This window comes from Perna viridis, chromosome 9, assembly GCF_037379345.1.
Source record: "Perna viridis isolate PV_CMFRI_1.1 ecotype Kerala chromosome 9, ASM3737934v1, whole genome shotgun sequence".
NCBI lineage: Eukaryota > Metazoa > Mollusca > Bivalvia > Mytilida > Mytilidae > Perna > Perna viridis.
The window spans coordinates 41075775-41103521 of record NC_142453.1 but is presented as its reverse complement, the minus strand read 5'-3'; the positions used below and the strand labels follow the sequence as shown (position 1 = coordinate 41103521).

General features: G+C 34.4%; 1 protein-coding gene and 2 pseudogenes across 5 annotated transcripts; 1 reads left to right on the top strand and 2 right to left on the bottom strand.

Moving 5' to 3' along the window:
• The first annotated feature begins 187 nt into the window (after positions 1-187).
• LOC148608535 (beta-1,3-galactosyltransferase 1-like) lies at positions 188-23474 on the top strand. 4 transcript variants are annotated; one of them, XM_088544005.1, is made up of 5 exons: positions 188-506; positions 1070-1222; positions 2397-2505; positions 3156-3370; positions 20409-23474. In XM_088544005.1, the coding sequence occupies exon 5, from the start codon at positions 20443-20445 to the stop codon at positions 21793-21795; it is 1353 nt and encodes a 450-aa protein (XP_088400131.1). In that variant the 5' UTR covers positions 188-506; positions 1070-1222; positions 2397-2505; positions 3156-3370; positions 20409-20442; the 3' UTR covers positions 21796-23474. The 4 variants fall into 4 exon arrangements, with proteins under 4 accessions (XP_088400131.1, XP_088400132.1, XP_088400133.1 ...); XM_088544006.1 differs by lacking the exon at positions 2397-2505; XM_088544007.1 differs by lacking the exons at positions 188-506; positions 1070-1222; positions 2397-2505 and adding an exon at positions 1290-1407.
• LOC148608536 (uncharacterized) lies at positions 9195-12495 on the bottom strand (annotated as a pseudogene). The gene is made up of 3 exons (XR_015914949.1): positions 11818-12495; positions 11477-11774; positions 9195-10401 (listed from the first exon to the last, which is right to left on the bottom strand). The product of XR_015914949.1 is annotated as an uncharacterized LOC148608536 (transcript).
• LOC148608537 (uncharacterized) lies at positions 10523-11244 on the bottom strand (annotated as a pseudogene).
• Positions 23475-27747: the final 4273 nt, after the last annotated feature.

The following is a 27747-nucleotide window of genomic DNA, read 5'->3' as shown; positions in this document are numbered from 1 at the left end:
AATTATAGATACATGTACATGTATGCAATGAATGAAACGTTTAAAAACAGGCAAACTATCCATTGAGTGTACCGGACCGAGAATATGTTTCTTGTATTTATTTTATCTATTATCTTGTAGCCTGATTTTAAATGATATAGTACAATTATCCTGTAGTCCGAGATTATAGAAAATCCTTTAGCTTGAGGATCTGATGTATACACATAGGGATATAATTGGCTTTGTTGTGTAAACATGGTATAAATAATTACAAAATCGTGTCGAAATTTTTAAACTACCAAATATTTAAATCTTGTGTAAATATTTATCACCCAAAGAAGCGCTATATTCGACATTTAAGTGTATTATTGTAAAACTGGGATTTGAGTGATTTTTTTAAGTCTTACTTGATTTCTAGAATTGACAGATTTAGTGACCCTAGACTGTTTCTACTTGTGTGTTGGTATGGAACACTTTGGCTCGAGAAATGAGATACCATTGAAGTTTGAATCTTAAGAGGCATTTGGGTAAGGACAGTACAATATTAGATCTTAACGAATACAGGCATGCTCTGTAATTGATCATGATGTAATTTGTCCACGTATTTTCAAGATCCGTGTTTTGTTTTGTTTTGTTTTATTTGTTTTGTTTTATTTTCATTCTTTTTCAACAAAAAATATAAGTTTTCGTTGTCAAGCTAATTTACAAGTCATGTACCTGGACTTGTAATACAACTCAGAAAATATCATAAGTAGAGTCATACTCAAGCCGAAATGGAAAGCCGAATGGATACATTGGCTAAGTGTACTGGTAAGGTAAGCGTCCCGTCGCTTCATGTCATCTTACCAAATTGAATAATGAACATGTAGTGATTTTGAATTGTGACTCGTATAATAGGATTTATGCATTAACATAGAAAATGTCAAAATGGTTACAATCGTTCGATAGCAGGATAGGTACAATATCAAAGTGCATTAAAGTGATGAAGTTAACCCAGCAGAATGGTCCAATCAATTATAATGGCTGTATAAGTCTACCTATTACGTTAATGTGGAATTCAAATCAATAAACGACATTTTTATTTACCCAGTCTCCAGTCAACCGAGGAATATTTACGTTTCCATTACCGCAGAAGTTGAGGACAGGAGATGAAATTATCCGCGACAGTGCTGAGGATACACCATAGAGACACCTAGGACAATCTCTCCCTTTCAGGACAGGTCGTCTTATTACTGACTCTCAGGTAAGGCCAAGCTCTTTAATTATTTATCAGGAGAATTAAACAGTGTAAACAATCGATGAATTATTCAGTTCTATTGTTCCACGGGAGGAAAATTGAGAAAAATCATTAATAAATTTGATCTTTTAAGGAAATTTTAAGATCAGTTGACAGGAACATGCTCATGTTGTATGATGACTACATGTTAGGTAAGAGCATTAGATTTTTTGTTTAATTCGAATACTACATGTATTTCTAACACTAAATGCTGTCTAAATGTAATTTTATACCAGAAGAGGGTGAAACCCTTTTATAAACAAAACAAAACGAGAAGGGCATTATTTACCGTAAATTTTCTTTTAAATTGTTATTTTCAGTTGTTTTTTACAATTTTCGTATAGTTCTCTTTACATTGGGCTTCACGATTACTAGTAAACTAAAATTACATACGATGACTACATGTACGTACAAATGTAAATTCGGGCTTCACGGTTAAACTAAAATTACATACGATGACTACATGTACGTACAAATTTTACTTTGGGCTTCACGGTTACTAGTAAACTAAAATTATATACGACGACTACATGTACGTACAAATGTAAATTCGGGCTTCACGGTTAAACTAAAATTACATACGATGACTACATGTACGTACAAATGTAAATCCGGGCTTCACGGTTACTAGTAAACTAAAATTACATACGATGACTACATGTACGTACAAATGTAAATTCAGGCTTCACGGTTAAACTAAAATTACCTACGATGACTACATTTACGTACAAATGTAAATTCAGGCTTCACGGTTAAACTAAAATTACCTACGATGACTACATGTACGTACAAATGTAAATTCAGGCTTCACGGTTAAACTAAAATTACATACGATGACTACATGTACGTACAAATGTAAATTCAGGCTTCACGGTTTAACTAAAAGTACATACGATGACTACATGAACGTACAAATGTTACTTTGGGCTTTACGGTTACTAGTAAACTAAAATTATATACGATGACTACATGTACGTACAAATGTAAATTCAGGCTTCACGGTTAACTAAAATTACATACGATGACTACATGCACTTACAAATGTATGTTCTTGTGTCATTAAATGTGTGTGTATCTACAATTATACCAGGATCAATTTGATATACATAATATTCTAGCAAATATGTATTATATTACCTAGAACTACAGATGTATTGATGGTGTTTTATTTATTGTAATGGAACTTGTCGAGTAATTTAAAGAGTGGGACGATCGTATGAGAATATGCTGGGCAGCCATGTGTTAAGTTGGTAAGCATGATAGGTGTGTCAACATACATTACCTGATAAAAATTCGTGGGAATCCATGAGTAACGGAGAGACTTAAAAGAGACTGGAAGTGGCTTGGTCGAGAGTTCAATATCAGTTTTCATATTGGTACATGTTACATCGTATGAACATTATTCTGTAAGAAATAAATATTGAAATGTGAAACTCATTGAATTAATCCGTCAAGATACAGAAAACTATTGAACTTAATATATTCTACGGGATGACGAAATGTAACTCTTTGTGTCCATTGTCCCGGTACCAGCACCACAAAACTTGCGCTGGGGCCAGATCTCTAAAAGATGCAAAGCCCCCCCCCCCTCCTCGTATAAATACTTGTACTTTACACTATAATACGTAGAACATATCATGCCTGGATACATGTAGTTATTTCTGTGTGTCCCTCGACATAAAGGGGTGTGATATTACTCACTAACAGGGACTATACAGGTTGTCATTCCCGGATTAAGACCAGTTAAATTGAGTTTAAATTGATTCATTTAGAAATATGAAACATTTCATTACAAAAGATAATACGATGCATTGTTTCTGTCATGCTGAAATGAAGATACATATTGATTTGAAATCTAAAATGTATTGGACTTTAGATAAAATGATCCATTTCGTTACAGGATAGGGAATGCAGATGGTTGCCATATAAGCATTTCGTGTAATGGGATGGGATAATGGACGGTGTCAGTTTAAATCAGTGTAGGAATATATAGTTAAAGGTGAAACGGATCGCACATCAGTCGTGTATATAGTTTGTATGGTAATATATATTAATTACTTTATCATGGATAACTTGGCATGTGGATGGATGGATAGACTTTCATGCTTAAAATAGGTAATACAATAATCATTATAAACAAATACATACATTTTGTAACGTGCATATCTTGTACATTTACCCTATAACATCAGAATGTCTGTACCCATTCTACAGGCTTAATTGGATCTAGTATTGTCAGGATAATGTAAGGGCTGTATGTGTCATTGAAGGCTTATGTTAAACCTTGTACATAATCTCGGGATGTTGAAGTCACCACAACGTATCAATACAAATGTACTAAAGATCATATTAGATATGAGATATAATTATACTGTTTGCTCTGTATAGACTTTTACTGGCATGGTATTATTGATACATGTGTACGTACATCTTTACGAAACAAACAATTCATCTAAATGTTCGATTAACACGAGATTTTGGTATGATTGAAATATGCACATACGTATATATTCCGTTTATAAAAGTTAAAAATTCTAACTATTTGTTGAGAACGTTTTCACTTAAAATTTTAAGGTAAATCATCGGTTTTGCTATAATTGCTTGTTACATGTATCAATGGGTGTACATTTCTGTACGTGTATCCCCTGAGCTGGTAGGTATAGGTGTACATTTCTGTACGTGTATCCCCTGAGAATTTTATTTAGAAATAAATTTAAATAATTTTGCCTCATGAACAGACAAAAGACGGTGTAGTTAAATATCTCATGAAATTTCTTTTAAAACCACCAAAATCGAATGTATACGTGTCGGAGAAATAATAGAGATACACACTTTCACCATGAATTCAAGTGTTTTTAAACCTACTGAAATACCAATGATGGACTGAGGTGTCCGGGGCGGACCCTTCCACTCTTGTTTATTAATTTTGTTGATTTTGTGTAAACTTCGCGCATAATTAGTTAACTGTAGTTCAGAATCCCCCTCTTTTCCCACTTTTATTGTTTATGCGTCAGAACTCCTCCCATTTACACATACATATGTTTCTGCATCAGAACTCCTCCCCTTTACACATGTATAAGTTTCTATATCAGAACTCCTCCCATTTACACATGTATACGTTTCTATATCAGAACCCCTCCCCTTCACACATGTATAAGTTTCTGGATCAGTAGCTGACATACATGAACTGGCGGAACTGACCTGAGAAGTATACGTACAAAACTACTTCACACACACAGGTTAATGTTAGGTGTCCCAGATCTTTTTTTTAGATACATGTAAGTTCTATCAAAATATCTGTAATGCATAATGTATGCATCATGTACAAATGTATGTAGCGGAAACGCAATGATCCTGTATTCACCAATTACAGTACATGTACGTACGTGTATCTTACATGTCATTGAAATATTCCAATGTGGTGAATTCTTTGTAGAATTAAACTGTATGTAAAGACCACCTGTCTCATGTGGCCATGATTGTGCTATCAAATGGACACTTTTAAAGACACATTTAACTGTATTCAGTATTCGCATAAGCATTCTCTTCAGACATTTAGTATAATGAAGTTTGAACGAAAAGAAATTGTATTCCCGCATGTACAGATATCTACACGAATTTCTCGATGTTGTTAAAGACCATAAAACTTCATCAATTATTCAATCATATATAGCCTTCAAATCAATGTTTTCATATTGAATGATACTGATATTGACGTCCAAACACTGGCATGAACGCTGTTCAGATTAAATATTTAAAATGAAACTCGGAAGCTTAAGACTTGTCAGGAACATTTCTAAAGTTCAATTTTTATTTTTTTTTATTTGAAGTATTCCAAGACACCAAGGTAATTTTGAAATATTTTCATCCACCCCTTTTAAAATGTTTGCTCCTATATCATGCCGTAACTAATGGATTTATGGACCACTCAATTTAAAATGATTATTTTTTTTATTATTGTTATTCAATCCCTCTTAAACAAAAGCAAGTGTAGTAGAATGTAATTTCAGATTTTTACAAAAGTATATAGATGATTACGATTTTAATTCGTAGAAAAAATAGCATTTTTTGTGTCCCTATTTTTACGTAGATAAAATAATGTGGGCCACGTTAATTCAAATTCTTAAAAAAATCCACGAGTTCGTTTAAAGTGATTGTTTGTATATATTCTTCCCTTAGAACATGTTCGACCCTGTGCTGGCCCGGGTGTCAGAGAATAGGCCTGCAGCAGCGCTAAGCTTGTCGTAAAAGGCGACGAAATAGTGCTCAGGAACCTAGCCGGGGGCTAGACGCTCTGCCCACAGAGTTACTGGGATGTGTGCCCCAGGTGGTGGAATGGGGTACCCCTGGCGTGTTACATGCTGGGTTTGTCAGGCTATAATACAGAAAACCTGACCGCAAACCATAGTGGTGCACCGTGTTGGGAAAGCAGCCACGTTCCTCGCACGTTAAAGAACCCTACTGTGGTATTCGATAGGAGTAGGAACCTTTGCGCTCCGCCACAGGAGGCTAAATTGCCCGACCATACCCATCCCCCTTTTCTAATGGCAATCAAAATTTGTCGACCCTTTTATCCGTATGTCCCTTCTTTGTTTTTCATTTCATCATCATTTCATGTTCATTTTATCATCCGTCTCATGTTCATCGTCTGAATATAGCTGAAATAGTGCTGCTCGGACGCTAAATCCCAACAATCAATCAATCATTCTTAGAACATATTCGGAAAAAAATCATCCCTTCACGGTCATTTGGTTTTCATTTAGAAATTGTTTATAGTTTCTGACCCGCCATATGTTCTAAGCTTGTACATGTGTAACGTGGTTTGTATTCTAGAACTAGTTTTTCATCTGCCAGAGTGTTCTCATTCCACACGAAATATTCTTTTTTAAGTGTTATGTTACTTGCCTCACAAATGGTGAAACTTTACTTGTGGTCCGTCCCAATGTAGAGGCGTAGCACTAGCAGCAACTATATCTCTGATTCTTTCGGCGGGTGCCTGTGGGCCGTGGCGGGTTTTATAAACTTGCTTTAATGTTTTTATGACAAAACCCTGTTTTTTTTAATTTTGACAAGACAAATATTTGTACGGCGCCAGCCATACATGAGGCTACCCCCATGCGTCCGTCACGCTAAAATAAGAGGTACCTGCTACGCAAAAGTGTAGGGCCTATACATTGTACAGACCTTTAAAGTCTTAATTAATCTCCCTTTATTCTGGAAAAAAAATGACAAGTGTTTGCATTCATTCTTAGCTTGTTTAAAGTAAGCAATGTTTTGCCACTTCATGTTTTAGGTTGTACATGTGTACCATCCATTAATATCCCGTGTGAGAAATTTTCCACAAAAAAGTTTATATATCAAATTTAATCTAACATATTTTATAATAATAAAATATTTTCCATTGCTGTAAAATTGTTTTCATTGTGTCTGAAAGGGTTTCCTTGGAAGGTACTATAACTATGTAAAAACTGGGGTTTTCTAGTAGTTATTTGTGGGTAAAAAGAGTTCCAAATGTTGGGTGTTCATAATTTGAATAGATTTTGTTGTAGCATGTTCATCCAGATAGGTTTTGATAGATAGTAATTAGTTTTCTGATCAGGATGTTATTTTATGGGATGTTTTACAATTTGTGTTTTATTCAGGATCTTATTAAATTTTTTTTATCCTAGAAACTATTTACTTACATGTACTTGTACATTTGTAATTCATTGTTACAATTTAACACAAAGAAACAAAATGCTTCATCTATTTGTATGTTTTAACAGTTTTGTTTTGGCTTGTTGATAAATAAATGTTCACTTCCACTGTACTTTTCGATTTCTGATGGTTTGTTTTCTAGATACTTCGGTGACATTTGAAGATAATAAAAGTAATAGGCAAATCATTTATACAGTGTATTTACATCACTACAAAACCAAGATTGAGCACAAGGGATTTCATGATTATAATTCACAGACAAAATTCTTTTCAGTAAAGTACTAACTCGTGCGTTTTTATTAAGAGTGTTAATTCTGTTCAACTTGTATGAACTATTTTAATGATATTTCATATAAGGAGAATGGATATAATTATATGTTAATAAGTATGTATTTTCTACTGACCCTGTTACATATATAGGTTTGAGATCTGTCATATTGGTCGAGGCGGTTGTATTGGTCCCGAGGGATCGCCGAGGGCCAATACGGCTGTCGAAGCCCATATGATTGACCGAAACCTATAACAGGGCCAATATGAAATTACATATTTATTGACAATTTTATTAACAAACTCAACTAAATGATTTGTAGAACAGTTGTTTTCGTGTTTTACCAAAACATATAGGTTTATTTGCATTAATCAGAGGGGCGTAGCTAGGCATGTTTTAGTTGTACGCAAAATTACGGCGAGGGGTCTTGGGAGGGGGGGGCTCAAGGCCCCCAGTGAGTCCGGCAAGGCAAAGCCCTGAGGGAAACTCCTGAATTTTAATGATTTTGGAGCCAGTTTTTCAGAGCCTATACAACGTTCATGGTATGCATATGTGATAAATAACCTTCATTTCATCTTTAAAATGTGTGTTTTTATTTTTGTTACTTTTTCCGAAAGTACGCAACTGCATATTTGGGTATAGGCAGCTACGCCACTGAATCAGTCTTAAAATTTATCTTTTTGGTATAAAATGAAAGATTTTTTTTAGTTTCTGCAGGTTTTAGTCCTGATGATCAAAATTCATGAAATCCAATTCTAACTCAAAAAGGCCGTGTCAAACGACCGGAAGTTGTGATGCCGTATTGGCCCTGGTTTGATACATGTTGGCCCCGTATAGATGCCCGGTTCGAAATCATATCAATAGGTCACTTTTGACATATTTTACCGTATTTTGGGTAGTTGGTTAATAAGAATATGTTAAAGAGACAACAACCCGTTACCGGGATGAAATAAAATAAGCTAATATACCTTAAGCTGTTTCATAACAATTTTTTGTAATAAATATAACACAGGAAACTGTTTTATAGGTGTTGACAATTGTCAATTTGTATCTCTCAAGAAAAAATAATGTGAAATGATATCCACAGGATAAGATTTCATCTGGATAATAGTTTGTCTAACATGTGCCTAGAATAGTAACAAAATTAATCAAACTTTATACCTTGTTTATTAGTGTACAATATATGTATTACCTGTAAAGATGTTCACACCTATAATGGACAAAATGGATAAATTCGAACTAAGCCATTGCGAAACCAAAATTTATTCTAGGAATATAAAGATATGATCCAAAATTTCCTTCACAATTAAAACTTTTTTTCATTTCAGTTCCCATATTGTAATGTTTTAAAGTAAATTATAACAGAAAATCCTTACATGGATTTTTCACAAAGGTATACATAATAACAACAAAGACTTTAGAACTCTTTAGTGTATATTATTGTTACCTGGTGTTTGGAATATGTTTAAAACGAATGGCTTCTTTAAGCTTTTTGAGCAGTGAGGTTCCTGGTTAAAAAGTAAATATACACCAAAAAAGAACACTGCTTACAAAGTTTCAGACAAAAGTAATAATGTCAATATATACATTTTCAACTTTACCCACCATTTACATGTTGTTTTATGTGAACATTTTCAATAACAAAACTGAATTTTAGCCCGATTATTTTGAACAAAGATGTTTGATAGAGGACGAAGAGCACTACTAATTTAACCTTTGACCCTGGAAGCACCGAAAGCCTCTTTCAGTCTGACATGATGTTAACCACCTTTGTGCCAAGGGCCAATTTAGGGCCAATATTTTCATACTACGTTCAGTACTAAAGGGCCAATTTTGGGCCAATGTTTTTTTTTCCACACTGTCATGAATAGACGTCTATGGCGTAACGTTTTTGGTATTCTCTGTACTTTACATGCAAATGTAAAGCAAAATCAAAATCCATTCCTTTACATGTAAATGTAAAGCAAAATTAAATTCCGTGTCTTTACATGTAAATTATGTAAAGCAATACCTTTATTAGCCTTCAGAAAAGCAATACCTCTTTAACACTCTAAGTGTCAAGTCATACTCGTATATATAAATGGGCTAAAAAACAAATTAAGACAATATTAATTTGCCGACCAGCCAACCGTACAAGATAGACTTACAAAGATAGGTGGAACCGAAAAAAAAGTAGAGCGTCTATAAACCTAGTTTTTGTGTGACTTCTAATCGTTTCTCTAATGAATCGGCAAAGTACCCATCTTTCCTTGCATCTGACCTCCACCTTCCATGCCTCTTCCAACACCTATCATTTACGTTGGAATTAGCAACTGCTGTAGCACCACCTGAGCGCATGGAATGCAAACCTAAATTCAAACTATTGTCAATCATTCTCAACCTGTTTAGAATACTGTGACGTGCAGCTGTATAACTAAGTTTCTTGTTTTTGTAAATCAATTTGCATACGGACTTGCTCCTAAATATGGGCCTAAATAGATAATAATCAGAAAACAAATTTATGTCCGAGCATTTAACATACCTATTAAACATGTTTAAATGGCAAGCCACCGTTGAACCTTTCGCAATGACAACCTCATTACCATGTCTGTATTGATCAGTTTTAGATTTGTTTATATAAATGACTAAGTAATCACCAAAAACCTTAACATCTCTGCAAAGTAAAGAACTTATTTCATCATATCTGAGAAACCCAGCGTAACTCAAAAGAATCATGGTTAGATCCCTAAATGACCAATAAATCTTTTGAATCCTTAAATTTTTCGCAAAGTTTTATCAATAAATCCGTATTTACGGGATCTTTCGTCTGTTTTTGAGGACATGCAATTCTCTTTGCCGACTCTTGAAGAGATACAATGAAAGAATTTAAAGTGGGATCGGGTAAGTTATTAATTTGATGAACCCATTTCAAATTGTAAACGACGGAGTTTATGGTATTGCAAGTGGAACCGGACTCTAATAAATATGTGATATATAATGCAACATGTATGGGCTGGGCCGGTAATGCTGAAAACCCCTGTTTTTTTAATAAACCCATTTTTTAAAACAATTGAAATAAGATTTAATAGTATTGTCACTCCTGGAAGACACAATGTAAGAAGTCATCTTGTCTGCATCCATGACCCATTCTGAATACCGGCGGCGGCGACTGCATCACTAACCGTGTCCTTTAAGCAGATTCCTACAAAATAAGTATGATTATAAAAACTATTCTCAAAGCAAGAAATCTGAAATTTTGAACATGTTTACCAAATAGTCCGTTCTGTCCACACCCCCTGTGTGTAAAATTCACGCCTTCAAAGAATAAGCTATCAATGGTACATTTATTTAAATATCTATCACTGTGTATCATAGGCCAAAAAGGCGCAGATTTCCATTCAGGAAAATCAATGTACTTGAGGTTCTATCGTAAACGACTTTTAATAGTCTCGCAAATTAATAAAGGAGGTGGAACTAACCAGTTGTTATCATGAGACCAATCGAAATTGAAAGCATCAATACCTGCCGTCTACTCACACCAGAAACGTGAATTCAACTTGTCGCATTTTCAATTATATGATGAGGCAAACCTGTCAAAAGTGTGTCTACCCCATTTTTCGTCTAGAAATCAAAATACCCATGATTGTACACCCCAATCATCACAATCATTTAATCTACTGATCTTATCTGCTGTCTTGTTTTTATTTCTAGGTATCCAACAACAAGATAACGATACATCATATTCTGTACAAGTATTATGAATATCAATGTTTATGTCTTGTAAATCACATTTTCTACTACCTACGCTCAAAATTGTCTCAACATTTTTGTTGTCAGTCTTCAGCGAAATAGTTTTGCATTTTATACTGCTTAGACTATTTTTAAGCATCCTATTAACTGACTCAAGTTCACGCCATGTTGAACTCTTACCCTGTTCAGACGTATCCCAGTTGCCAAACATGCAACTGTCATTAATCATCTCATTAGCCTCCAAAGCTAAATAGACTCCGTACCCAGTACCCTCCGTACCCAGTACCCGAGGCATCACAAAACATGTGTATATCAAACACCTTGTCATCTGTCAACTGACATAAATTGCTACCTTCTGAATTCAGTCTCTGAATATTACTCTGCCAAAATTTCAATTCCATTTCGGCCTCTCTACTCACCAAAACAGGCGCTTTCCATGAAGCGGTGCTGCTGTCTTCGTATTTAAATTTGAACTGAAATAAATGAGGATTTACAATGTCTACAATCTGATACTGATATTTTCTTACCGTTCTTATTGTGTGCTACAGTCAGAGGATTGGCGACTTGGGGTTTACTGAAAACTTCTGAAATACATCCCTTAGCTAATAGATTTTGAATTTCATCCGTGACAAAAACGTCATTATCTTAAGCTGTTCTATTGTTATCGAGAAATACGTCTTTTGGTATATTTTTAATGGAAGTTTATATCCCTCATTGATAACATTTAAAATATACACACGAACACCAGTGCTTTTCCACTCAGGAATGTGATCCTTTAATCTACCTACGGGTGAAGGTTGTTTAAATTTAGAATCAATATTATTACTTATAATGGGGTTCACTGAGGGTTTTATAATTGTATTCTGACGACTTTATAGAATCTACCTTAAATGTACTTATCTTTTGAGATTTCATCTCCTCAGGACAATCTTTCTTCCAGTGTCCTTTCACCCCGCAAAAAAGCATCTACCTGGACGTGAGACTGGTTTCTGTTGGTCTGCGTTGTTAATATATGGATGATAACGAACAGGTCTCTTAAATCTGGCTTTCTCCGCCTTGAATTTACGATCTGCTCGGTTCTCTGCTTTTACCATCCTCTTCTCATCATCAGAATCATCCGCTAATGGATTTGCTTCATATTCGTGAACGACTTTCCATCCTAGTTGTGAAGTATCTGTGAGTTTTACGAGTTTCTGCCTATGATTAACCAAAGAAATACCTTCAGCTATCATCTCGCGGGCGATGGAAATATTATCTTCACTGATCCTTTCACTTCGTTATTCGGATTCGACCTGCTTGAGCTTTCCAAGTATTTTGTTGTTATGCTTGAACTGCTCTTCGTTACCCCTTTTCTAAATTTGTAAACTTCGGATATGGTGCTCTCGATTCGTACTAACCGAGTGTCGGCGATATCTTTCTGCTGTGCATTCATCTTACGCATTTCAGTATAAAAAAGTGATCTTATTTCAGACATTATGTTGTTCTGGGCGACTGTCAATGCACTGGCGACTTCAATTCGATTTTTTTCATCGATGTTGGCGTCCATATTTGAACTTGTCACTGCGAAAGGTGGCTAGAGAATGACAACACAAACCCACCTCAAATAAGGTGTAATGCGTGTATATTTAGTTTTCAAAGAAACAAACGTAAAATTGCTTAATAAATACATGAACGCTTACGGTCCGTCCACATTCTAATCTAATATGGGTGGGCAGGGGATGTATAAAATGTTCCCATTCTAGGTTTCCGCCATCACAACTCCTCTGAGTTGTACCCGCCCCTACTTTCCGGGTCTCGCTCCCCTTGTCTACTCCCCCGTTCCCGCCCTACTTACTCTCAATTTCCGCCAACCTAATACCCGGGTCCCCTTTGCCAAACCCCTTACAGGAAAATCTTATGGAACGTTTATTGTATATTGCACAACATGCACTTCAAAATACTAAATGTATGTGGTAAAGGGGGTGCTAGATATACTCAAGATTATTTCAGTTCATTTATTGCTCATTGCACAGATGGTTCGGAGTACAGTTCTTGTGAAGGCCTTTGTCACATGTCCGGCAAACCGTACTTGATCAATGCCGACCCCGAACCCAGTACGATCTGAACAGACACAACATTGTTTTACTCTCATGTCCAGCATTCTTGATCAAGTTTGGCATTGCCCTGTTAGCACTTATTGTACCCGTAAAATGTACGATTGTCACTGACGTAAACAATTTGTCACATACTGCGTGATAAAATTTTCCAATCAAGTTTGAAGATTGTAGCAAAGATTTTACGACATGAGAGCCTTGCGAATTAGGGGTGTGAACCAGGAGTGTTTTTTCCCGACAGATTTCAAAATAATTAATTAAGATTAACCAGAATTACTTCATGAAATGTTATTCAGTGGATAGAGATAATTTTGAGTCAAAATTTTAGTTTACTTGGATAATTTGGGGTCTCAAATTTCCATATGTTGGAAAATGTTCTGGAATTTAAGGTTTTCAAAATATCCATGACTAGGTAACGTTAGGAATCAGAGGTATGATCATAGCGGTAAACAATCGTGTGAAACATGTAACCAGTGACTGATTCCACTAACATCCATAATTTAACTCCGAATTTCGCTACTTTTGTCTGTATGTATTATAACATTTGCGTTCGGCCTCTGGTTCCAATTAAGCTTTTGTTAATACTTTTTTCTTGTGCCGGAGTATAGAATCGTCGGGAACGTGCATTCAGGAGATCTACCAAACACTGGAACTTTGATGTCGGAGAGTAATCAGGGTAGTTTCTGTCAGGAAGTTTGTTATTACTGACAAGGTGAAAAAGTTTCATAATACTTTGAAACCTATTTCTGCTGAATATTTTTTTAAACCAGTTCGTGTCTAGATTAGGATATTTTGTGTTCCGATACTCGTTAATAGTAGGCTTTCGAATAATGCCCGCATATAGTATCATGGCAATGAACGCTTTCATTTCAGAGACTGTGGTTACATACCCACCTTATACCAGTCATGAATCCTAGAGCAACAACGTATTCTTTCTCGGGATGCAATGAACTCTCTAGCTCATCTGCAAGTCAAAAAACTATTCTTTCACAGTGTGAGTTCCCCCATCACTCCTGGTTCACGCCCCTAATTCCCAACTTATCGTCCCCCTGTCCATCCCCGGGTGTCTTTCTAACTGACAGAACTTTACAAAATAAATTTTATTACAAATCGACTATCAGCTCCAATTTTAGAAAAACATGTTGACACTGGTGGATTTTTAATATTTTATTATCAGATCTACTTTATTTTGGGGATATGAAAAAAAATACATTGATTTTATCAATCACGCCCCCTGTTTAAACCCTTTACATGTGAAAAGAAATGTTACTGGTTTTTCATACAAATAAAAGGGAACACCTTTATGCTTTGTACAGAATTACTTGTTTCGTACCTTTTACCAAAAAATGTTATTTGTTCAGTATAGTTTACACCTTGAAGTTGTGTTGCGTTCCTTGAGGTGTTAAGGTTTCCCTCACCGCCACGCATGATATCTTAACCCTTTGAGTGCCAAGGCTTTTCTTTTATTTTGCCAAGGAAGAATTTGAAGATTCAAATTCAACTGTCCTGCTTATGACGTGGACAATAACCTAACGTCACAAGAAAGGGCACAACGGCGGGGTGATCGAACGCAGAAAGAAATAGACATAAACTATTCATCATTTGAATGTTTTCGAATATATTTTATACTGTCAAGTTGTCAACTTAGTACATATACGCATTGACGTACTTACGAACATAAAAATGTACCCAAAAAACAGGAAAGAAAAAAGTAATAAAACGTTAAAAGAATATATTTAGACATTTCACAGAAGTGTTTTCAATTTGTCGATTTTCTAAATACATCTAATTTACCACTTTAAACCTTTTTAATACTTAAGCCTATAGTTAGCACACAAAAAGATTGTACAAGCCGCTATTTCTACACTGATATTTATTTGAAAAGGATATAATGAGCTATTAAAACATCTAAGAAGTAAGTTGAATTTCATATCCATTCTCCTTAAAAAAGTACAGTTTAAAAAACACATGGAAGTAATATTGATAAGCAACTTAATTGTTTTATTCCGGACATTGAAAGGAATCCTAAAAAAATTGTAAAACCTCTAGGAAATAAATAACCTTCATGTCAATGTTCTCTTTTCCCAAATTAGTGAATACTTGGCGCTAGTACATCTGAGTAGATTAATTTTCATAATCATATGTTCAGCTGACATAATGTTCCGTGCAGTCAATGTCAACTTTGAGTAAAATCATTGTACAATATTTGCGATTTTGTCAATGGTAAATACATGTACATAATGTATAGTTGAAATTATATGTTCATATTGTTTAAAATTTATCATTAATTTTTTTTTTGTTATTTCTTTTTTCACATTTTTTTTCTATTTTTCCCTGTACGAAATACGCGAAGAATACATGTTGATTTAAGTAGATTGCACTGAAGGTAAAAACAAAGAGAAGTAAATAAAATGTGAATATTTGATCAATAGTTAACGACGAGTAGAAAATAAGAACAAATATTGCAAGGAACTTTTTTGGCGTTGTTTTGATATGTACAGTGTACCTCGTGAAGCACCCCACATATCATCACATTCAGAACTGTGACGCCAATGACATTATTGCAGAACAATCGACTTGCTGAATGTGTAAACAACAGTTGCTAAGCCTATATATAGGCTCTTGGCAAAATACGGAAGTATGAAAAGCCTATTTATAGGCTCTTTGGCATAGTAAGAGTTAACGTACGAAAAACGCTCACCAAGCGCACGATAAATATAGAATCTACAACGATAACAAGTTGATTATGAAATTTCTCACATCGAGTGAAATAAATTTTATAGCGAGGCTTGTCGAGCTATTCAAACTATAAAATTTATTTCACGAGATGTGGGAAACTCATAATCAACAAGCTTTGAATGTAGATTCTGTTTCTCTAATGCCCTAAAAACGTCAAAGATACCCAAAAATGAAAAGCGCGCGAAACGTTATGATTCCAATTCGTAGGAAACATGTTGACGTCACACAAAAGCAAACATTCCCTTCATAATTCTTATTTAAGGTCAGAAAACACCAAAATTATCTCAAAATATAACTTCAATGGCAATCGAGGCGATTCATGATGGAGTCCATGACAATCGATTTCTAAGCCAATCGAACTCTGAGAACAAAAAAGTCACTATAATAGTGATGAGAGCATTTTTTTCCGCACCGGTCAAGCGGTATGAAAATTGAACGTTTGTATCCGCTGGGGTAAAGCTGATGACCGTAACTCATCTCAAGATGGGTACAAATCGTTTTCTTCAGTTTTCGTTCTTTATCAATAACAGACGCCCTGTGCGGGTCCGGGTTTCAAAAGAATAGACCTACAGCAGCGCTAAGCTTGTCGTAAAAGGCAACTAGTGTTTAGAAACTGGGATGTGTGCCCCAGGTGGTGGAGTGGGATACTCTTGGCATGCTACATTCTGAGGTTGTTAGGCCTTAATACGGAAAACCTGATCGCAAACCATAGTGGTGCACCGTATTGGGAAAGATGCCACTTCCCTCGCAAGTTAAAGAACTCTGCTGTGGTATTCATTTGGAGTAGGAACCTTTGGGCTCCGCCACAGAAGGCTAAATTGCCAAACCCTACCCACCTCTCCCTAATTCCAGTGGCAATAAAAATTCGTCGATCCATTAATCCTTGTGTCCCATCTCACGCATTTTTCATTTCATCATCATTTCATGTTCATTGCCTGGATATAGCTGGAATATTGCTGCTTGGGCGTTAACCACCAAAATCAGTCACTCAATCTATGACAGACAGCCCATGACAGACAGGAGCACGCGATAATAAAATAGCCAATCTCAACTCGCAAAGTAGAAGTATTCAAGTAAAATTCAGAGGGTCAATGAATAAATTAATCCAACTTTTTGTATGTAAGTCCACATCTTTGTATTACAATGCTTGTTAATATATTTAAATAATAAAAAAAATAAAGAATTCAGTTATTATATAACGGATTTTCCATGGTGACTACTGTCAATCGGCACCTAGTAATACAACAGATATTTTATGCAAATTGCTCGTTGACCTTTATTGTAATTCCACGCTTTTGGCTGTAAACCGGAAGAAATAGGTTCTTGCACTCGTGCGAGAAATTTTTCGTCTTTTACCGTTCGGCTTCACTCCACTCGACAAATAGCGCGAATACGGCACATATGTAATACACAAGTGTAAGTATTTTAATGATTTTATTGAAATAGCAAGATATAAATCAAAACTGACATGTGTTGAATTCATTGTACGTGTTTTTCATATATGCTTTTCCGGGCGACTGCTGTGTTTTAATCAATAGTAATCAAAAGTTTTGCTTAACGTGTAGAAGTGAACTGTTTTATTTGGAATTATTTTATTCGGGAGGTTACGTGTATAACCTCGGTAAGTAGGTTTTAATTTTCGTTTTGTGTGAATGAAATGTACGACAAGGATGGATCCAGATTTTACATTAAAAAGGAATGGGCTCGAACCAGAAATTGTATTTAAAAAATGGGGGATGAAGGTTATTATTCGCTCAATTTTGACTTCCATTTTCCACAAAATTTCTAAAAAAACTGGAAATTCAACTCCTTGAATCTCCACCTTAATCCACTGCTGCACGAAACAAAATTCGTTACATATAATTCCCTACTTGCGGAGCTCGGGATGCACCCATATTTTATCCTGTTTTTGCAGAGTTACCTTCCGTAAGAGCAGGCACGAGACCGCAATTAATTTTCAAGTGCATTTCAATATACACATTTCAGCAGATTAAAAAAATTCCACCGGCGCAAACTGAATAAAACTTCTCTGGCCTAAAGATATGTACAAACAGGATTTTATATATAAATTGCAGAAAATTTTACCATCATGTTCTGAAATTAATACATATAATTCGGAGATGGGGTAAACATGACAAATGAACTGAGTTAAAAGTCCTAAATTTGAACCTTTTTCCACTGAATCAAATCACAACTTTTAGTCAGAATTGATTAATGAAAAAAAATCCCATATAATTTTAACCAATTTTCTACCAATTAGAGGCAAAACTTCAGCAAAAAAGTTATCAGTGGTACATTGCATGACTCGCATTTGCATACCCATACTGTCGATAAGATATTACGTCGCGCTGTGTCGTTAGAGGCGCAATAGGGATACTTTCTGTAAACTACGTAAAGAGGCGATTTTACATAATAAAAGTGACTTCAACCAATATTTTTTTTATTTGCAGGATAATCACAGTACAATAAAGAATCTGAATAAAAACGAGAACGAAAACTAGAAATGAATTAAATGTGGAAAACAATTAAGAAAAGTCAAATTATAGTAGTACGGTGTATTAATATGTAGCATGTAGACTCGCATTATCGTTATGACTGGGAACATTCGAAAACGCTGCTATCTATATAATAATGTTGCATATTCAATTTAATTTTGTACAGCGTTACATGCGACGCCGTGAGGACTGTACTTTTTGTTAATTTAATTCGAAGATATGAATCTTCCGAGCCGAGATACAGATGTACAATATAGTTGTTAAACCAAAACGCCCCCGAATGGTTGTATTATAAACTTAGTTAAGTAACTATACTTATGACCAGAAAAAAACATCAATATCCGGTTTGTGCATGTAAAATTTGTGCATAAAAAAAAGCATCAGCTTCATTCTCGTGTACATGGTAAACGCAATTGAGAACTACTCCAGTCTAAGAAACATTAGCTAGCTTCGATGATTTTACTGTTTTACTTTAACTAAATAATCTAGTAACGATTCTTACTCTGTATTACTGTAACAAGTTAACTTTTTGTCAGAAGGAATTCAGGCTCACAGTGATTGTAAGGTCATAGGTCAAGTTCACATTGATTACCGTTATGAGGACTTTGCCTCTATTACCACCCTAGGAGATAGTTTTATCATATACTTATTATAAATAAAGGCAAACGTGTACTTCTCGAATCTTAAAACGCGAATGATTTTCTAATGAAAAGCCACTGTGGGACGATAACTTTAGGCCCACTTCTAGAATTTTTTGCATGCGCCTTCATCATTGTTCGGAAGCTTTACATTTTATCACACCCTTTTTTTCCTTCATTTCCAGAAAACTCAAAACTGTTTACAAACATCGTTCCTAATGATTGGCGGGCCGATACAGTTGTACTTCCAGAATTTATCGCATGCCTTTTCGTCATTGTTCGGAAGTTTTATCACACTATTCTCCGGTTATTTCCTGTTTACAATACGGACACAATGAAGGCAGCCCTCATTTTTTCCCGAGATATTTGACTTAGTTTTGGAATATTTGATAAACAGATTATTTCATAGTGTCAATTACATCATATGCTTTTTCAGATCGAGGTCATGTCGCGAGAGCCGTCAGGCTCGAGGGATGACACATTTGCAACATATACATGAATGAAAGATGATAAACCATATGATATGAAAAATGCTATGTTAAATAATCTTTATTTTTATCAAATATTTAATATCATAAATAAAGATAAATTTTTACCTCTCAATAAATCTTAAAACGAAAATGGTTTCATAATGGATAGCCACAGCGGGCCGATGAAGGTAGCCTTCCGGAATATTATGTTTTCAATATACAAAACTTGCCTTTATACAGGACAATTGACCTTTTAAGTATGAAATGTTCCCTCTTATGTTATTTATAGATGTTTACGTTCTTCAAGTAAAGTGTGTATCTAGTTCGATACTGATTGATACAGTACACGAGTACTTAGATTTTTTTAATTTTCATTGAAACTTCATAAATATTAAGGTCGAATGACCCTTATAAATGTGTTTTGCATATGGCCACAGGCCTTTAATTGTTGATTTCATAGGGTTCTGTACATTTTTCGCTTTTTGTGGTTTTGAAGCTTAGACCATATCGTTCATTTTGGATATAAGAGACCACTCAAATTGACGAGAATACACCTGGCACACTTCACCAGAAGCCCCCCACGATCTCAAAACCCCGAGTAAATGTCCTCCCTACTACCAAAAACAAAATTTCTGAAACTGGCACTTGGTTTGCTTCTAATATATTTTTTTTGGTATATATTTTATTCCAAAGATTTTAAAGTATCCAATACACTTCATTCTTTTTATTTAATGTAACTGGTATTCCAGTTTCGGCTGGAATTTAATGTCTCTCCAGTACTACTTTTACGTCTGACTCAGATAAAAATTCATAAAAGGTATTGGGCCGTATGGGACTTCAAAATATTCGCCATCTTTGTCATATAAAACATCTCTTATATTACATATTTAGATGTCGTTTTCTGTTTGCGCCAAAAATGTAATTTCTGGAAATCTTTAAAGAATTTCTGTTATCTGACACAGTGATTAGTCAGCAGGATTCCATACATACTGCTTGAAAGCAAATATTTTTTTTTAAATTTCAGAATGGAATTGAATTGGTGACGTCGAAAAAGAAGGATGCTTTTGTGCAGTCGTACGAGACTGAAACGTAAGGCTGCATTTGCTTTGTTTATGTACACTGTTGTATTTATGTATATCTATGCCCATTTTATGCAGTATATCGCTGTAGAAGAGGACATTGCTAAATCTCAACAATGGGACCTGAATATCAAATATCGTGATACTTTTGTGCAACCATATTCCAGTAGTATCGTGAGAAATGATCTCGTAACTGCTAACAAAGGCTTGCAACTTGACAAGAAAGTGGAACCTATTAAAAAGGAAAAGCCATTGAAAAAGCATTTGGATAATAGTAAAAAAGAAAATGATGAACGCAATATGAAAAGTGAAAGCAGAAACTCAAAACAAATCATGCAAGACAAAAAAGTTGTAAAACCACCGCTCTCTAAAGATAAAGGTGCAATGTATAGGAAATCTTACAAGAAGGAGTTTCGATATCCCTTAGAGATTGATCTACAAGACTTAGTTAGGCAGCTACAGGCCGGAAATAAATCAGACATTCAACCAATAAATGAACATAACTTTCATTTTTTGTTCAGTCCAACGGAAAAGTGCAATTTTGATACGAATTTAACAGATCACAAGATTTTAATTCTAGTCAAGTCTGCAGTACTCAACGAGGAGAGGAGAAATGTGATACGAGGTACATGGGGAACATTACTACCGAAAAATATGCGTCTGGTTTTTGTTTTAGGTCTCCCAGTAGGCGGCGGAAACCTCAGGATCAGAGTCGAAAACTCAAAACACGGTGATATAGTTCAGGAGGACTTCATAGACAACTACAGAAACAATACAGTCAAAATGGCGATGGCGTACAAATGGGCGGTTACTGAATGTGGTTCGGCTGAATATTTATTCTTCGTCGATGACGATTATTTTGTAAATGTTGAAAATCTGCAAAATTATTTTCGATCAGGAAAGGTTAGAGATAAGCGTAACCTGTTCGCTGGAACTTATCTGGGAAATTCCGTTCCTTATCGAGCGAATGGATCAAAATGGTATATCCCATGGGAACAATACCCTTTCGATAGATGGCCACCTTATATAGCTGGTGGGGGTTATTTTGTCTCCATGGAAGTTGCACGTAGATTTCATTTAGCATTCCCGTATGTGAAACATATGCATATAGATGATGTGTTCTTAGGAATAACAGCAAAGAAACTTGGCATTCCTCCGAAACAGAATCGTGAAATAGGGTACCGTAAGCAGGGAAAGATTTCACTCAAACGATTAATAGCATGCCACGGATATGATAAACGCGTGGATGTAGAGGGTGCAATGGTGTACCTTCAACAGGAGAAAGAAAAACTATTAAAAAGAAATAAAAATATTCCAGGTAATTCACGGTGACCCCACAAACTCAGGGATTAGTCATGTATAGTCTTGTTTACTTCTTTTTCGTGAGAACTTATATTTTAACTTTGTAAATGCTAGTTTTAAGCACATTTGAATATATTTTATTTTAAGTTGTTTAAACAGAGTAAAATATATAAAATATATACCTGCTTACCTTAGGTACACTGGTAGAAAGAAAGGAAAAGGGGTAACTCTAGTTTTAACTAAAATAAAACAGAAACAAATAGCATAGAATCAGTTTGCTCTTCAAAACGAGGACGTGATATTTGTGCTTAAACAAAGAGAATCTCATGTAGTCAATTTTTGGTACTGAATGTGTTTTTGAATGTGTTTGCGCGTGCAAAAGAGTATAATCATATTGAAAAGAAATGCCCGGAAACTGGAAATAAGTAAAACTTTTATGTATGTTGTATTCGAGGCGTATGGTTATGTATTACGTGTAGGTAATAACGTATTCGATTTTTCCGAATACGTATAATTTTATAGATGTCATTTTTTATCGCAAACGTCTGAAATTTTTCTGGTAAGTTTTCCCTTAAGATGACATTATAAGAGCGGTTTTGTGTACATGTAAGTAAGTTTCAGATGTTTGTGCGAAGGTGGAAATGTTCATCTGTAATGATTTTTTTTCTCTCTCATCCAACTCATCATTTATCCTCTCCAATTAGAGAATGAATTTACAGTTTCAATCAAAAGAACTACATCTATAGGAAGATATATATAATTTATCAAACCATAATATTGATAATTTTTTCAGGACCAGCTTACGCTTATGTGATGTATCAATAAATGTATAAATTGAATTTACAATACCAAAAGGCTATAATTGTGCTTAAGTTAAAAAATTTACAAGTTGCATTACTAAACTTTTCTAACAAAACAAATGGCATTTAAAGTTTATTTTGTAAATGCCATTCAAATGTGTTTTTTTTTTAATATTAGAAATGGGGTTGGTTAGATATAGAGTATATTAGTTTCAAACCTATCACGTGCCTTAATTCACCAGACCCAGATTACAATCAAATGCTGTTGAAAGCAGGCAGTTCGTTCTCACACTAAAAATGGTCGTAAGATACAGAATGAGTTCTTTTAATGACGCCATCACTGTTTGTGAAACCGACTACAGATTCATTATTTTTTTTCAGTATTTAAGAGCTTGAAACTGATCATAGCTATACGTAGTATTTAATAATCAATATTTATTAAAAATAAACAATTTTATTATATCATTCCTAAATTTTAATTCCATTTTTATAACCTTGAATTATCGGTCCTTTTTCAATTTCCCTCAAGGAAAAATCATCCATTTTTTTCTCCGAAAATGTCAAAAGTTTTGAAAGTGGGTTAGCCTATCAACGATCACAACAGAAACATAATGATGGGTAATACAATTTTCACTTTTGATTAAATTTCGACTGAAATAAGATCCGAACCTAAATCTTAGACCGTTCCTAATTTACATTTGCATATGTTTATTTTATGGCAGGTTGGAAAATTGTATAAAAACTTATAAATATGTGAAAAAATTGTCCTGCGCGTTAATTTTTTATGTGTATAGTATATATTATGTGTGTAGTATATATTCATTGGCGGCAATCGTGATATGTTTATTTTGTTTTAAATTGTTGATAACTTGTTGATCAAAAGATTCCAATAAAACTGACATTTCTGTTTGTCACATCATGCTTTTCATGCCAATACATACACAGGTATTATATATTCTATATATACGCGGTGTTGATGATCGTTTCTACAATGACGTGAAACTCTGGCAAGAAAATTCCAATTTTTACTAGAAATTTGAATGCATTTCAGTTGAATTTCTTTTATTGATTCGTTTTGAGAAAATAATAATTATTAAATTAATCCCCAATTATCTGTATGAACAGGAGTTGACAGATCCCGTCCCCTTAAAAAATCAGATGTCGGAATTAATGACAATTTAATAAAAACCATTTCCCAAGAAAAAATTCTGAAATCTCAAGTTGGTCAGATTCAGCTATTACTTTGTTTTGCGCAGGTATGTGTATCGAGGTTGAATTTTATTTTAAGAAATATAGTGCGTTTTATGCAAGAGGCTATGATGAAACTTTAAACGAAAGGTTAGGCATCATAGTTAAATTTGTAGGGTTCCAAAGTGAAATAATCCAAAGTAAGCGTTTTGACTTTGAAATGTTAACCCTATGTTCAAAGTATTTTATTTTACCAATCATGGGCCTATATTGACCATGGCAAAACATTATTTGTGACTACAGAACTCATTCTAAAATTTACGAAGGATTTTGAAGTAACTGTAAAGACTACATGTGTATATCTAGAATCGTATCATTGAGCATCGGTATGACTCGATTGGATTCTGACTAAATCTTGCGAAACTTGTCCACCTGTGTAAACATATTTTTATTTCTTTACCAATCTTCTTACATAAAAGGGCAAATTTCGCTCTAAGATCTAATTTTTAGGACTTAGTCTACTATTATTGGACACGAAACTAATGTAATCTGTTAATAAAGAAACTCCATGCAGCACTGCATTTTGGAATGTATCAATTTAATAAATTTGTAACAGAACTGCGTCAACAATCCTCATTTCCTGTATTTACATATTAATAAAGCATACAAAGACAAGACTAATGTATAGAAATTATATAAAATCGAATGAAAAGTTGATACAAAGAACTTTGCCATTGTTACAGCTGTGAATTGTTTGTTTTAGGAAATATACAATTCCATATTTACCGAACAAAATGTAAGCATCGATTGCAATGCATGTACATTTAAAAAAACTTTTCCAAATAGAATGAATATGTTTTTAAAGTAAAAGTGTACGAATCGATTGCAATTTAATAAGAACTCCCAAGACTCTACTATCGGTATAGTTAATAATTGATGTGGTATTAAACAACAAAGACAACAAGGAACGTACTGTGACAAATTAAAACCAGTGATATGATTAATTAATAACTTGTTTTACATAAATTCCGAGATGTGAATATTTGATTCGAGAATAGGTCGACCAGGCTAGTTCATATCGTTTTTTGCAATAATCCTATGTCTCTCTTACCTGAACCAAATTTTCATATGATGTGCGTCCGCTACCACATTTCCTCACGAGAACGAATGTGGTTCTTTTCATCTGTAGATTTGTCATGTATGGGAAGTTATTGTTTCTATCACTTAAATACATGTTATCAATTTTATTTGAAAACTGGTTTTGTAACTTTAGAAAGTTATAAACAGTCGCAAATAAATGCGAGCTTCTAAAAAACACATAAGTAAATGTGTCCACACTACACTGAACTATTCTGGAACATAAAAAAAACATGCTGCAATTTTCAAATTTTACAACAAGCTATGTATATAATTAAACGTATACACTTTACTTCCATATTCCTAACTCTAATATAGGCATAATTAATCAGATATATATCATTAAGTATACATAAACACTTATTTGTACATGTACAATTATTAATTCTCCATCACTGACGATCTAGCCGGCCAGGAAAAACCAGAAAAAAACGAAATCTTTCGGTCAACTACATTCAAGTGTAGTGGAAAAATTTTTGGAAACCTGTGTCCGATACCAATGCGACAAATCGTCTCAAGAGTTATATTCGGACTTATACAATAAAATATAAATATTAATTACAAAAGTATTGTTATAAAAATATTTGTACCGTAATTATTCTTTTAATTATTTGAACTTGTGTGTTGCCCTCACTGACTTGGGCTAGAAAATGACCAACCGGGAAAAAATTTCCCGCTCAAAATTGATAACACGTGATAAATATCACTACGCCAGGTCTCGTACCGTTAATACAATAATTTCTCTGTATACTACGAAACGTGAGAAATTATACTCAGTTTGATGTAAACGAAATTTACAACCACGAAGTAGTAATGGAATGAAAACTGAAATGATTTCTCTGGAGACTCTATAAATGCTTCTTGTCACATCATATACATGTATTTTAGATAATATATACCATATTCATGGCTTATTACATGTCTGTTCCCCACAAAAGTTGGAGAACATATTATTTTTACTTCTGTTTTAAAAATTCTTCCTTCTAACCTCTGTCTTGTCTGCGCATCTCCTCGGAAACGGCTAAATGGATTGAAACCAAAATGGCACAAAAAATTGACCACCATATGTAATTGTGCACAAAAAAGAAATTTCAAACATGGCCGCCATTTCAAAATAACCGCCGTCCAAACTTTAAAAAAAATCATAAAAATTAAAAATTACAAAAAAAATTGTAGAAGGTTCTAAGATACATGGCTGCCACTAAAAAAGATTTAAAAATTCGGAAAAATCATGGCGCCATTAAACTGATTTAAAATGCTCTTTCCTGTAACGATGGAAGCTTTGGAAACAATTATATCTAGTTTAATTTGAGAAAAAAAACTCTTCCGATGGTGTCTGAGATCCAAGGAAAAGAATGCTGGGCGTACGCCTCCCCTAAAATTGGGGAAAATTATATTTTATAATATAGCTTTCCCCGGTCGGGTCATTCCTCCTTGTAGGATAAATCTAGAGTTGTACATGAAGTATAGTAGTAAAGGGCAGCTCATCTAGGTTTATTATGTAAGATGGACGATCAAATTGTCGATACATATCACAACAAATACGTACGTCTCAGATTGTGACGAATGCTTCATCGAATTTTTATTTTTACACGGAAGATAACATAAGTCTGTAAGGGTCTGAAAAAAAAATCCCAACAATTTTAGAACTGTCAATTTTGCGAAGCTAGGCTGTATAAACTATTATGTAAAATGTAATGATACCCAAACCTACGTAAACGAACCTATTATTTTTGACTCATTTTTATGAGATTTTTTTCCTATCAGAAATTCTAACACAATGCATCTATGCATTGTATTTTTTAAATGCAAATGCTCACTCAAGCGTTTAAAATCCAATATCACCTGACTGACAATATATGATTAGATCTTTTTTTAATCCAGTAAAGTGCTCAAGCTTTTATTTATCATTGAAATAGATATATGACGTTGCAGAGCAATTAGAGACTAATCGAAGTCAGATTTTAGATGTCACTTATAACAAACAGCGTCATGGGAATGTATGAAAAAGGACAGACCGAATCTCCTCTGATCCTGCAACCCTTCTCATTTTTATATGGATATTGATACATGTACTTCGGGTTAGCAGTATCCAAATAAAAAAAGAGATGTGATGTTTGGGTCAAAGAAAATTCAGTCTGGAAATAGGAGTACGCGTCACTATTGGAATTTGTACTGGATTTGTGATACTGAATGTGAAAATATAACGTACAAAACCAACCACCTTCAATGTTAAGTACACTTGAATATAATAGCATTAAAACCATATATACACATACATGTAGATACAAAAATACAGATCTTGGTAGAGATTCCTCATACTTAGTAAAAATAATTCCAAATCATCTTCCAGAGATACCGAAGATGTTTTCAAAATGCTGGATTTTTTTTAGCGACAACATATTTGTCCATTGGGGTGAACGCGTGTTTCAACAAACGGTCGGTATTCCAATTATATTGTGTTCCTCTACTTGCTGACCTACTCCATCACTCTTATGAGGATGATTTTATAGCTGATCTGATCCGAAAGAAAGAACATCGTTTAGCTAGATCCTTCAATCTCAGTTTCCGCTATATAGATGACGTATTTACGTTAAACAAGCCTAGTTCCGGAGATTTGATACATCGCATATAACCAAAAGTAACCCCACTAAGATGTCATCCTCATATCTTGACCTACATGTACATTTAGAGATTGACGGTACAGGAAAACTATTGACCAAACTATACGACAAACGTGATGACTTTTCATTCAGTATTTTCAACTTAACTTTCATCTGTGGCAACATTTCTTCAGCACCTGCGTATACAGTTTTCATAATACAAGGGGACTTTTTATATCGCGCTTGACTTCTAA

Bases quoted from the DNA above. Each gene is read 5' to 3' on its own strand.
- LOC148608535 (XM_088544006.1), top strand. From the start codon at position 20,443: ATGCTTTTGTGCAGTCGTACGAGACTGAAACGTAAGGCTGCATTTGCT.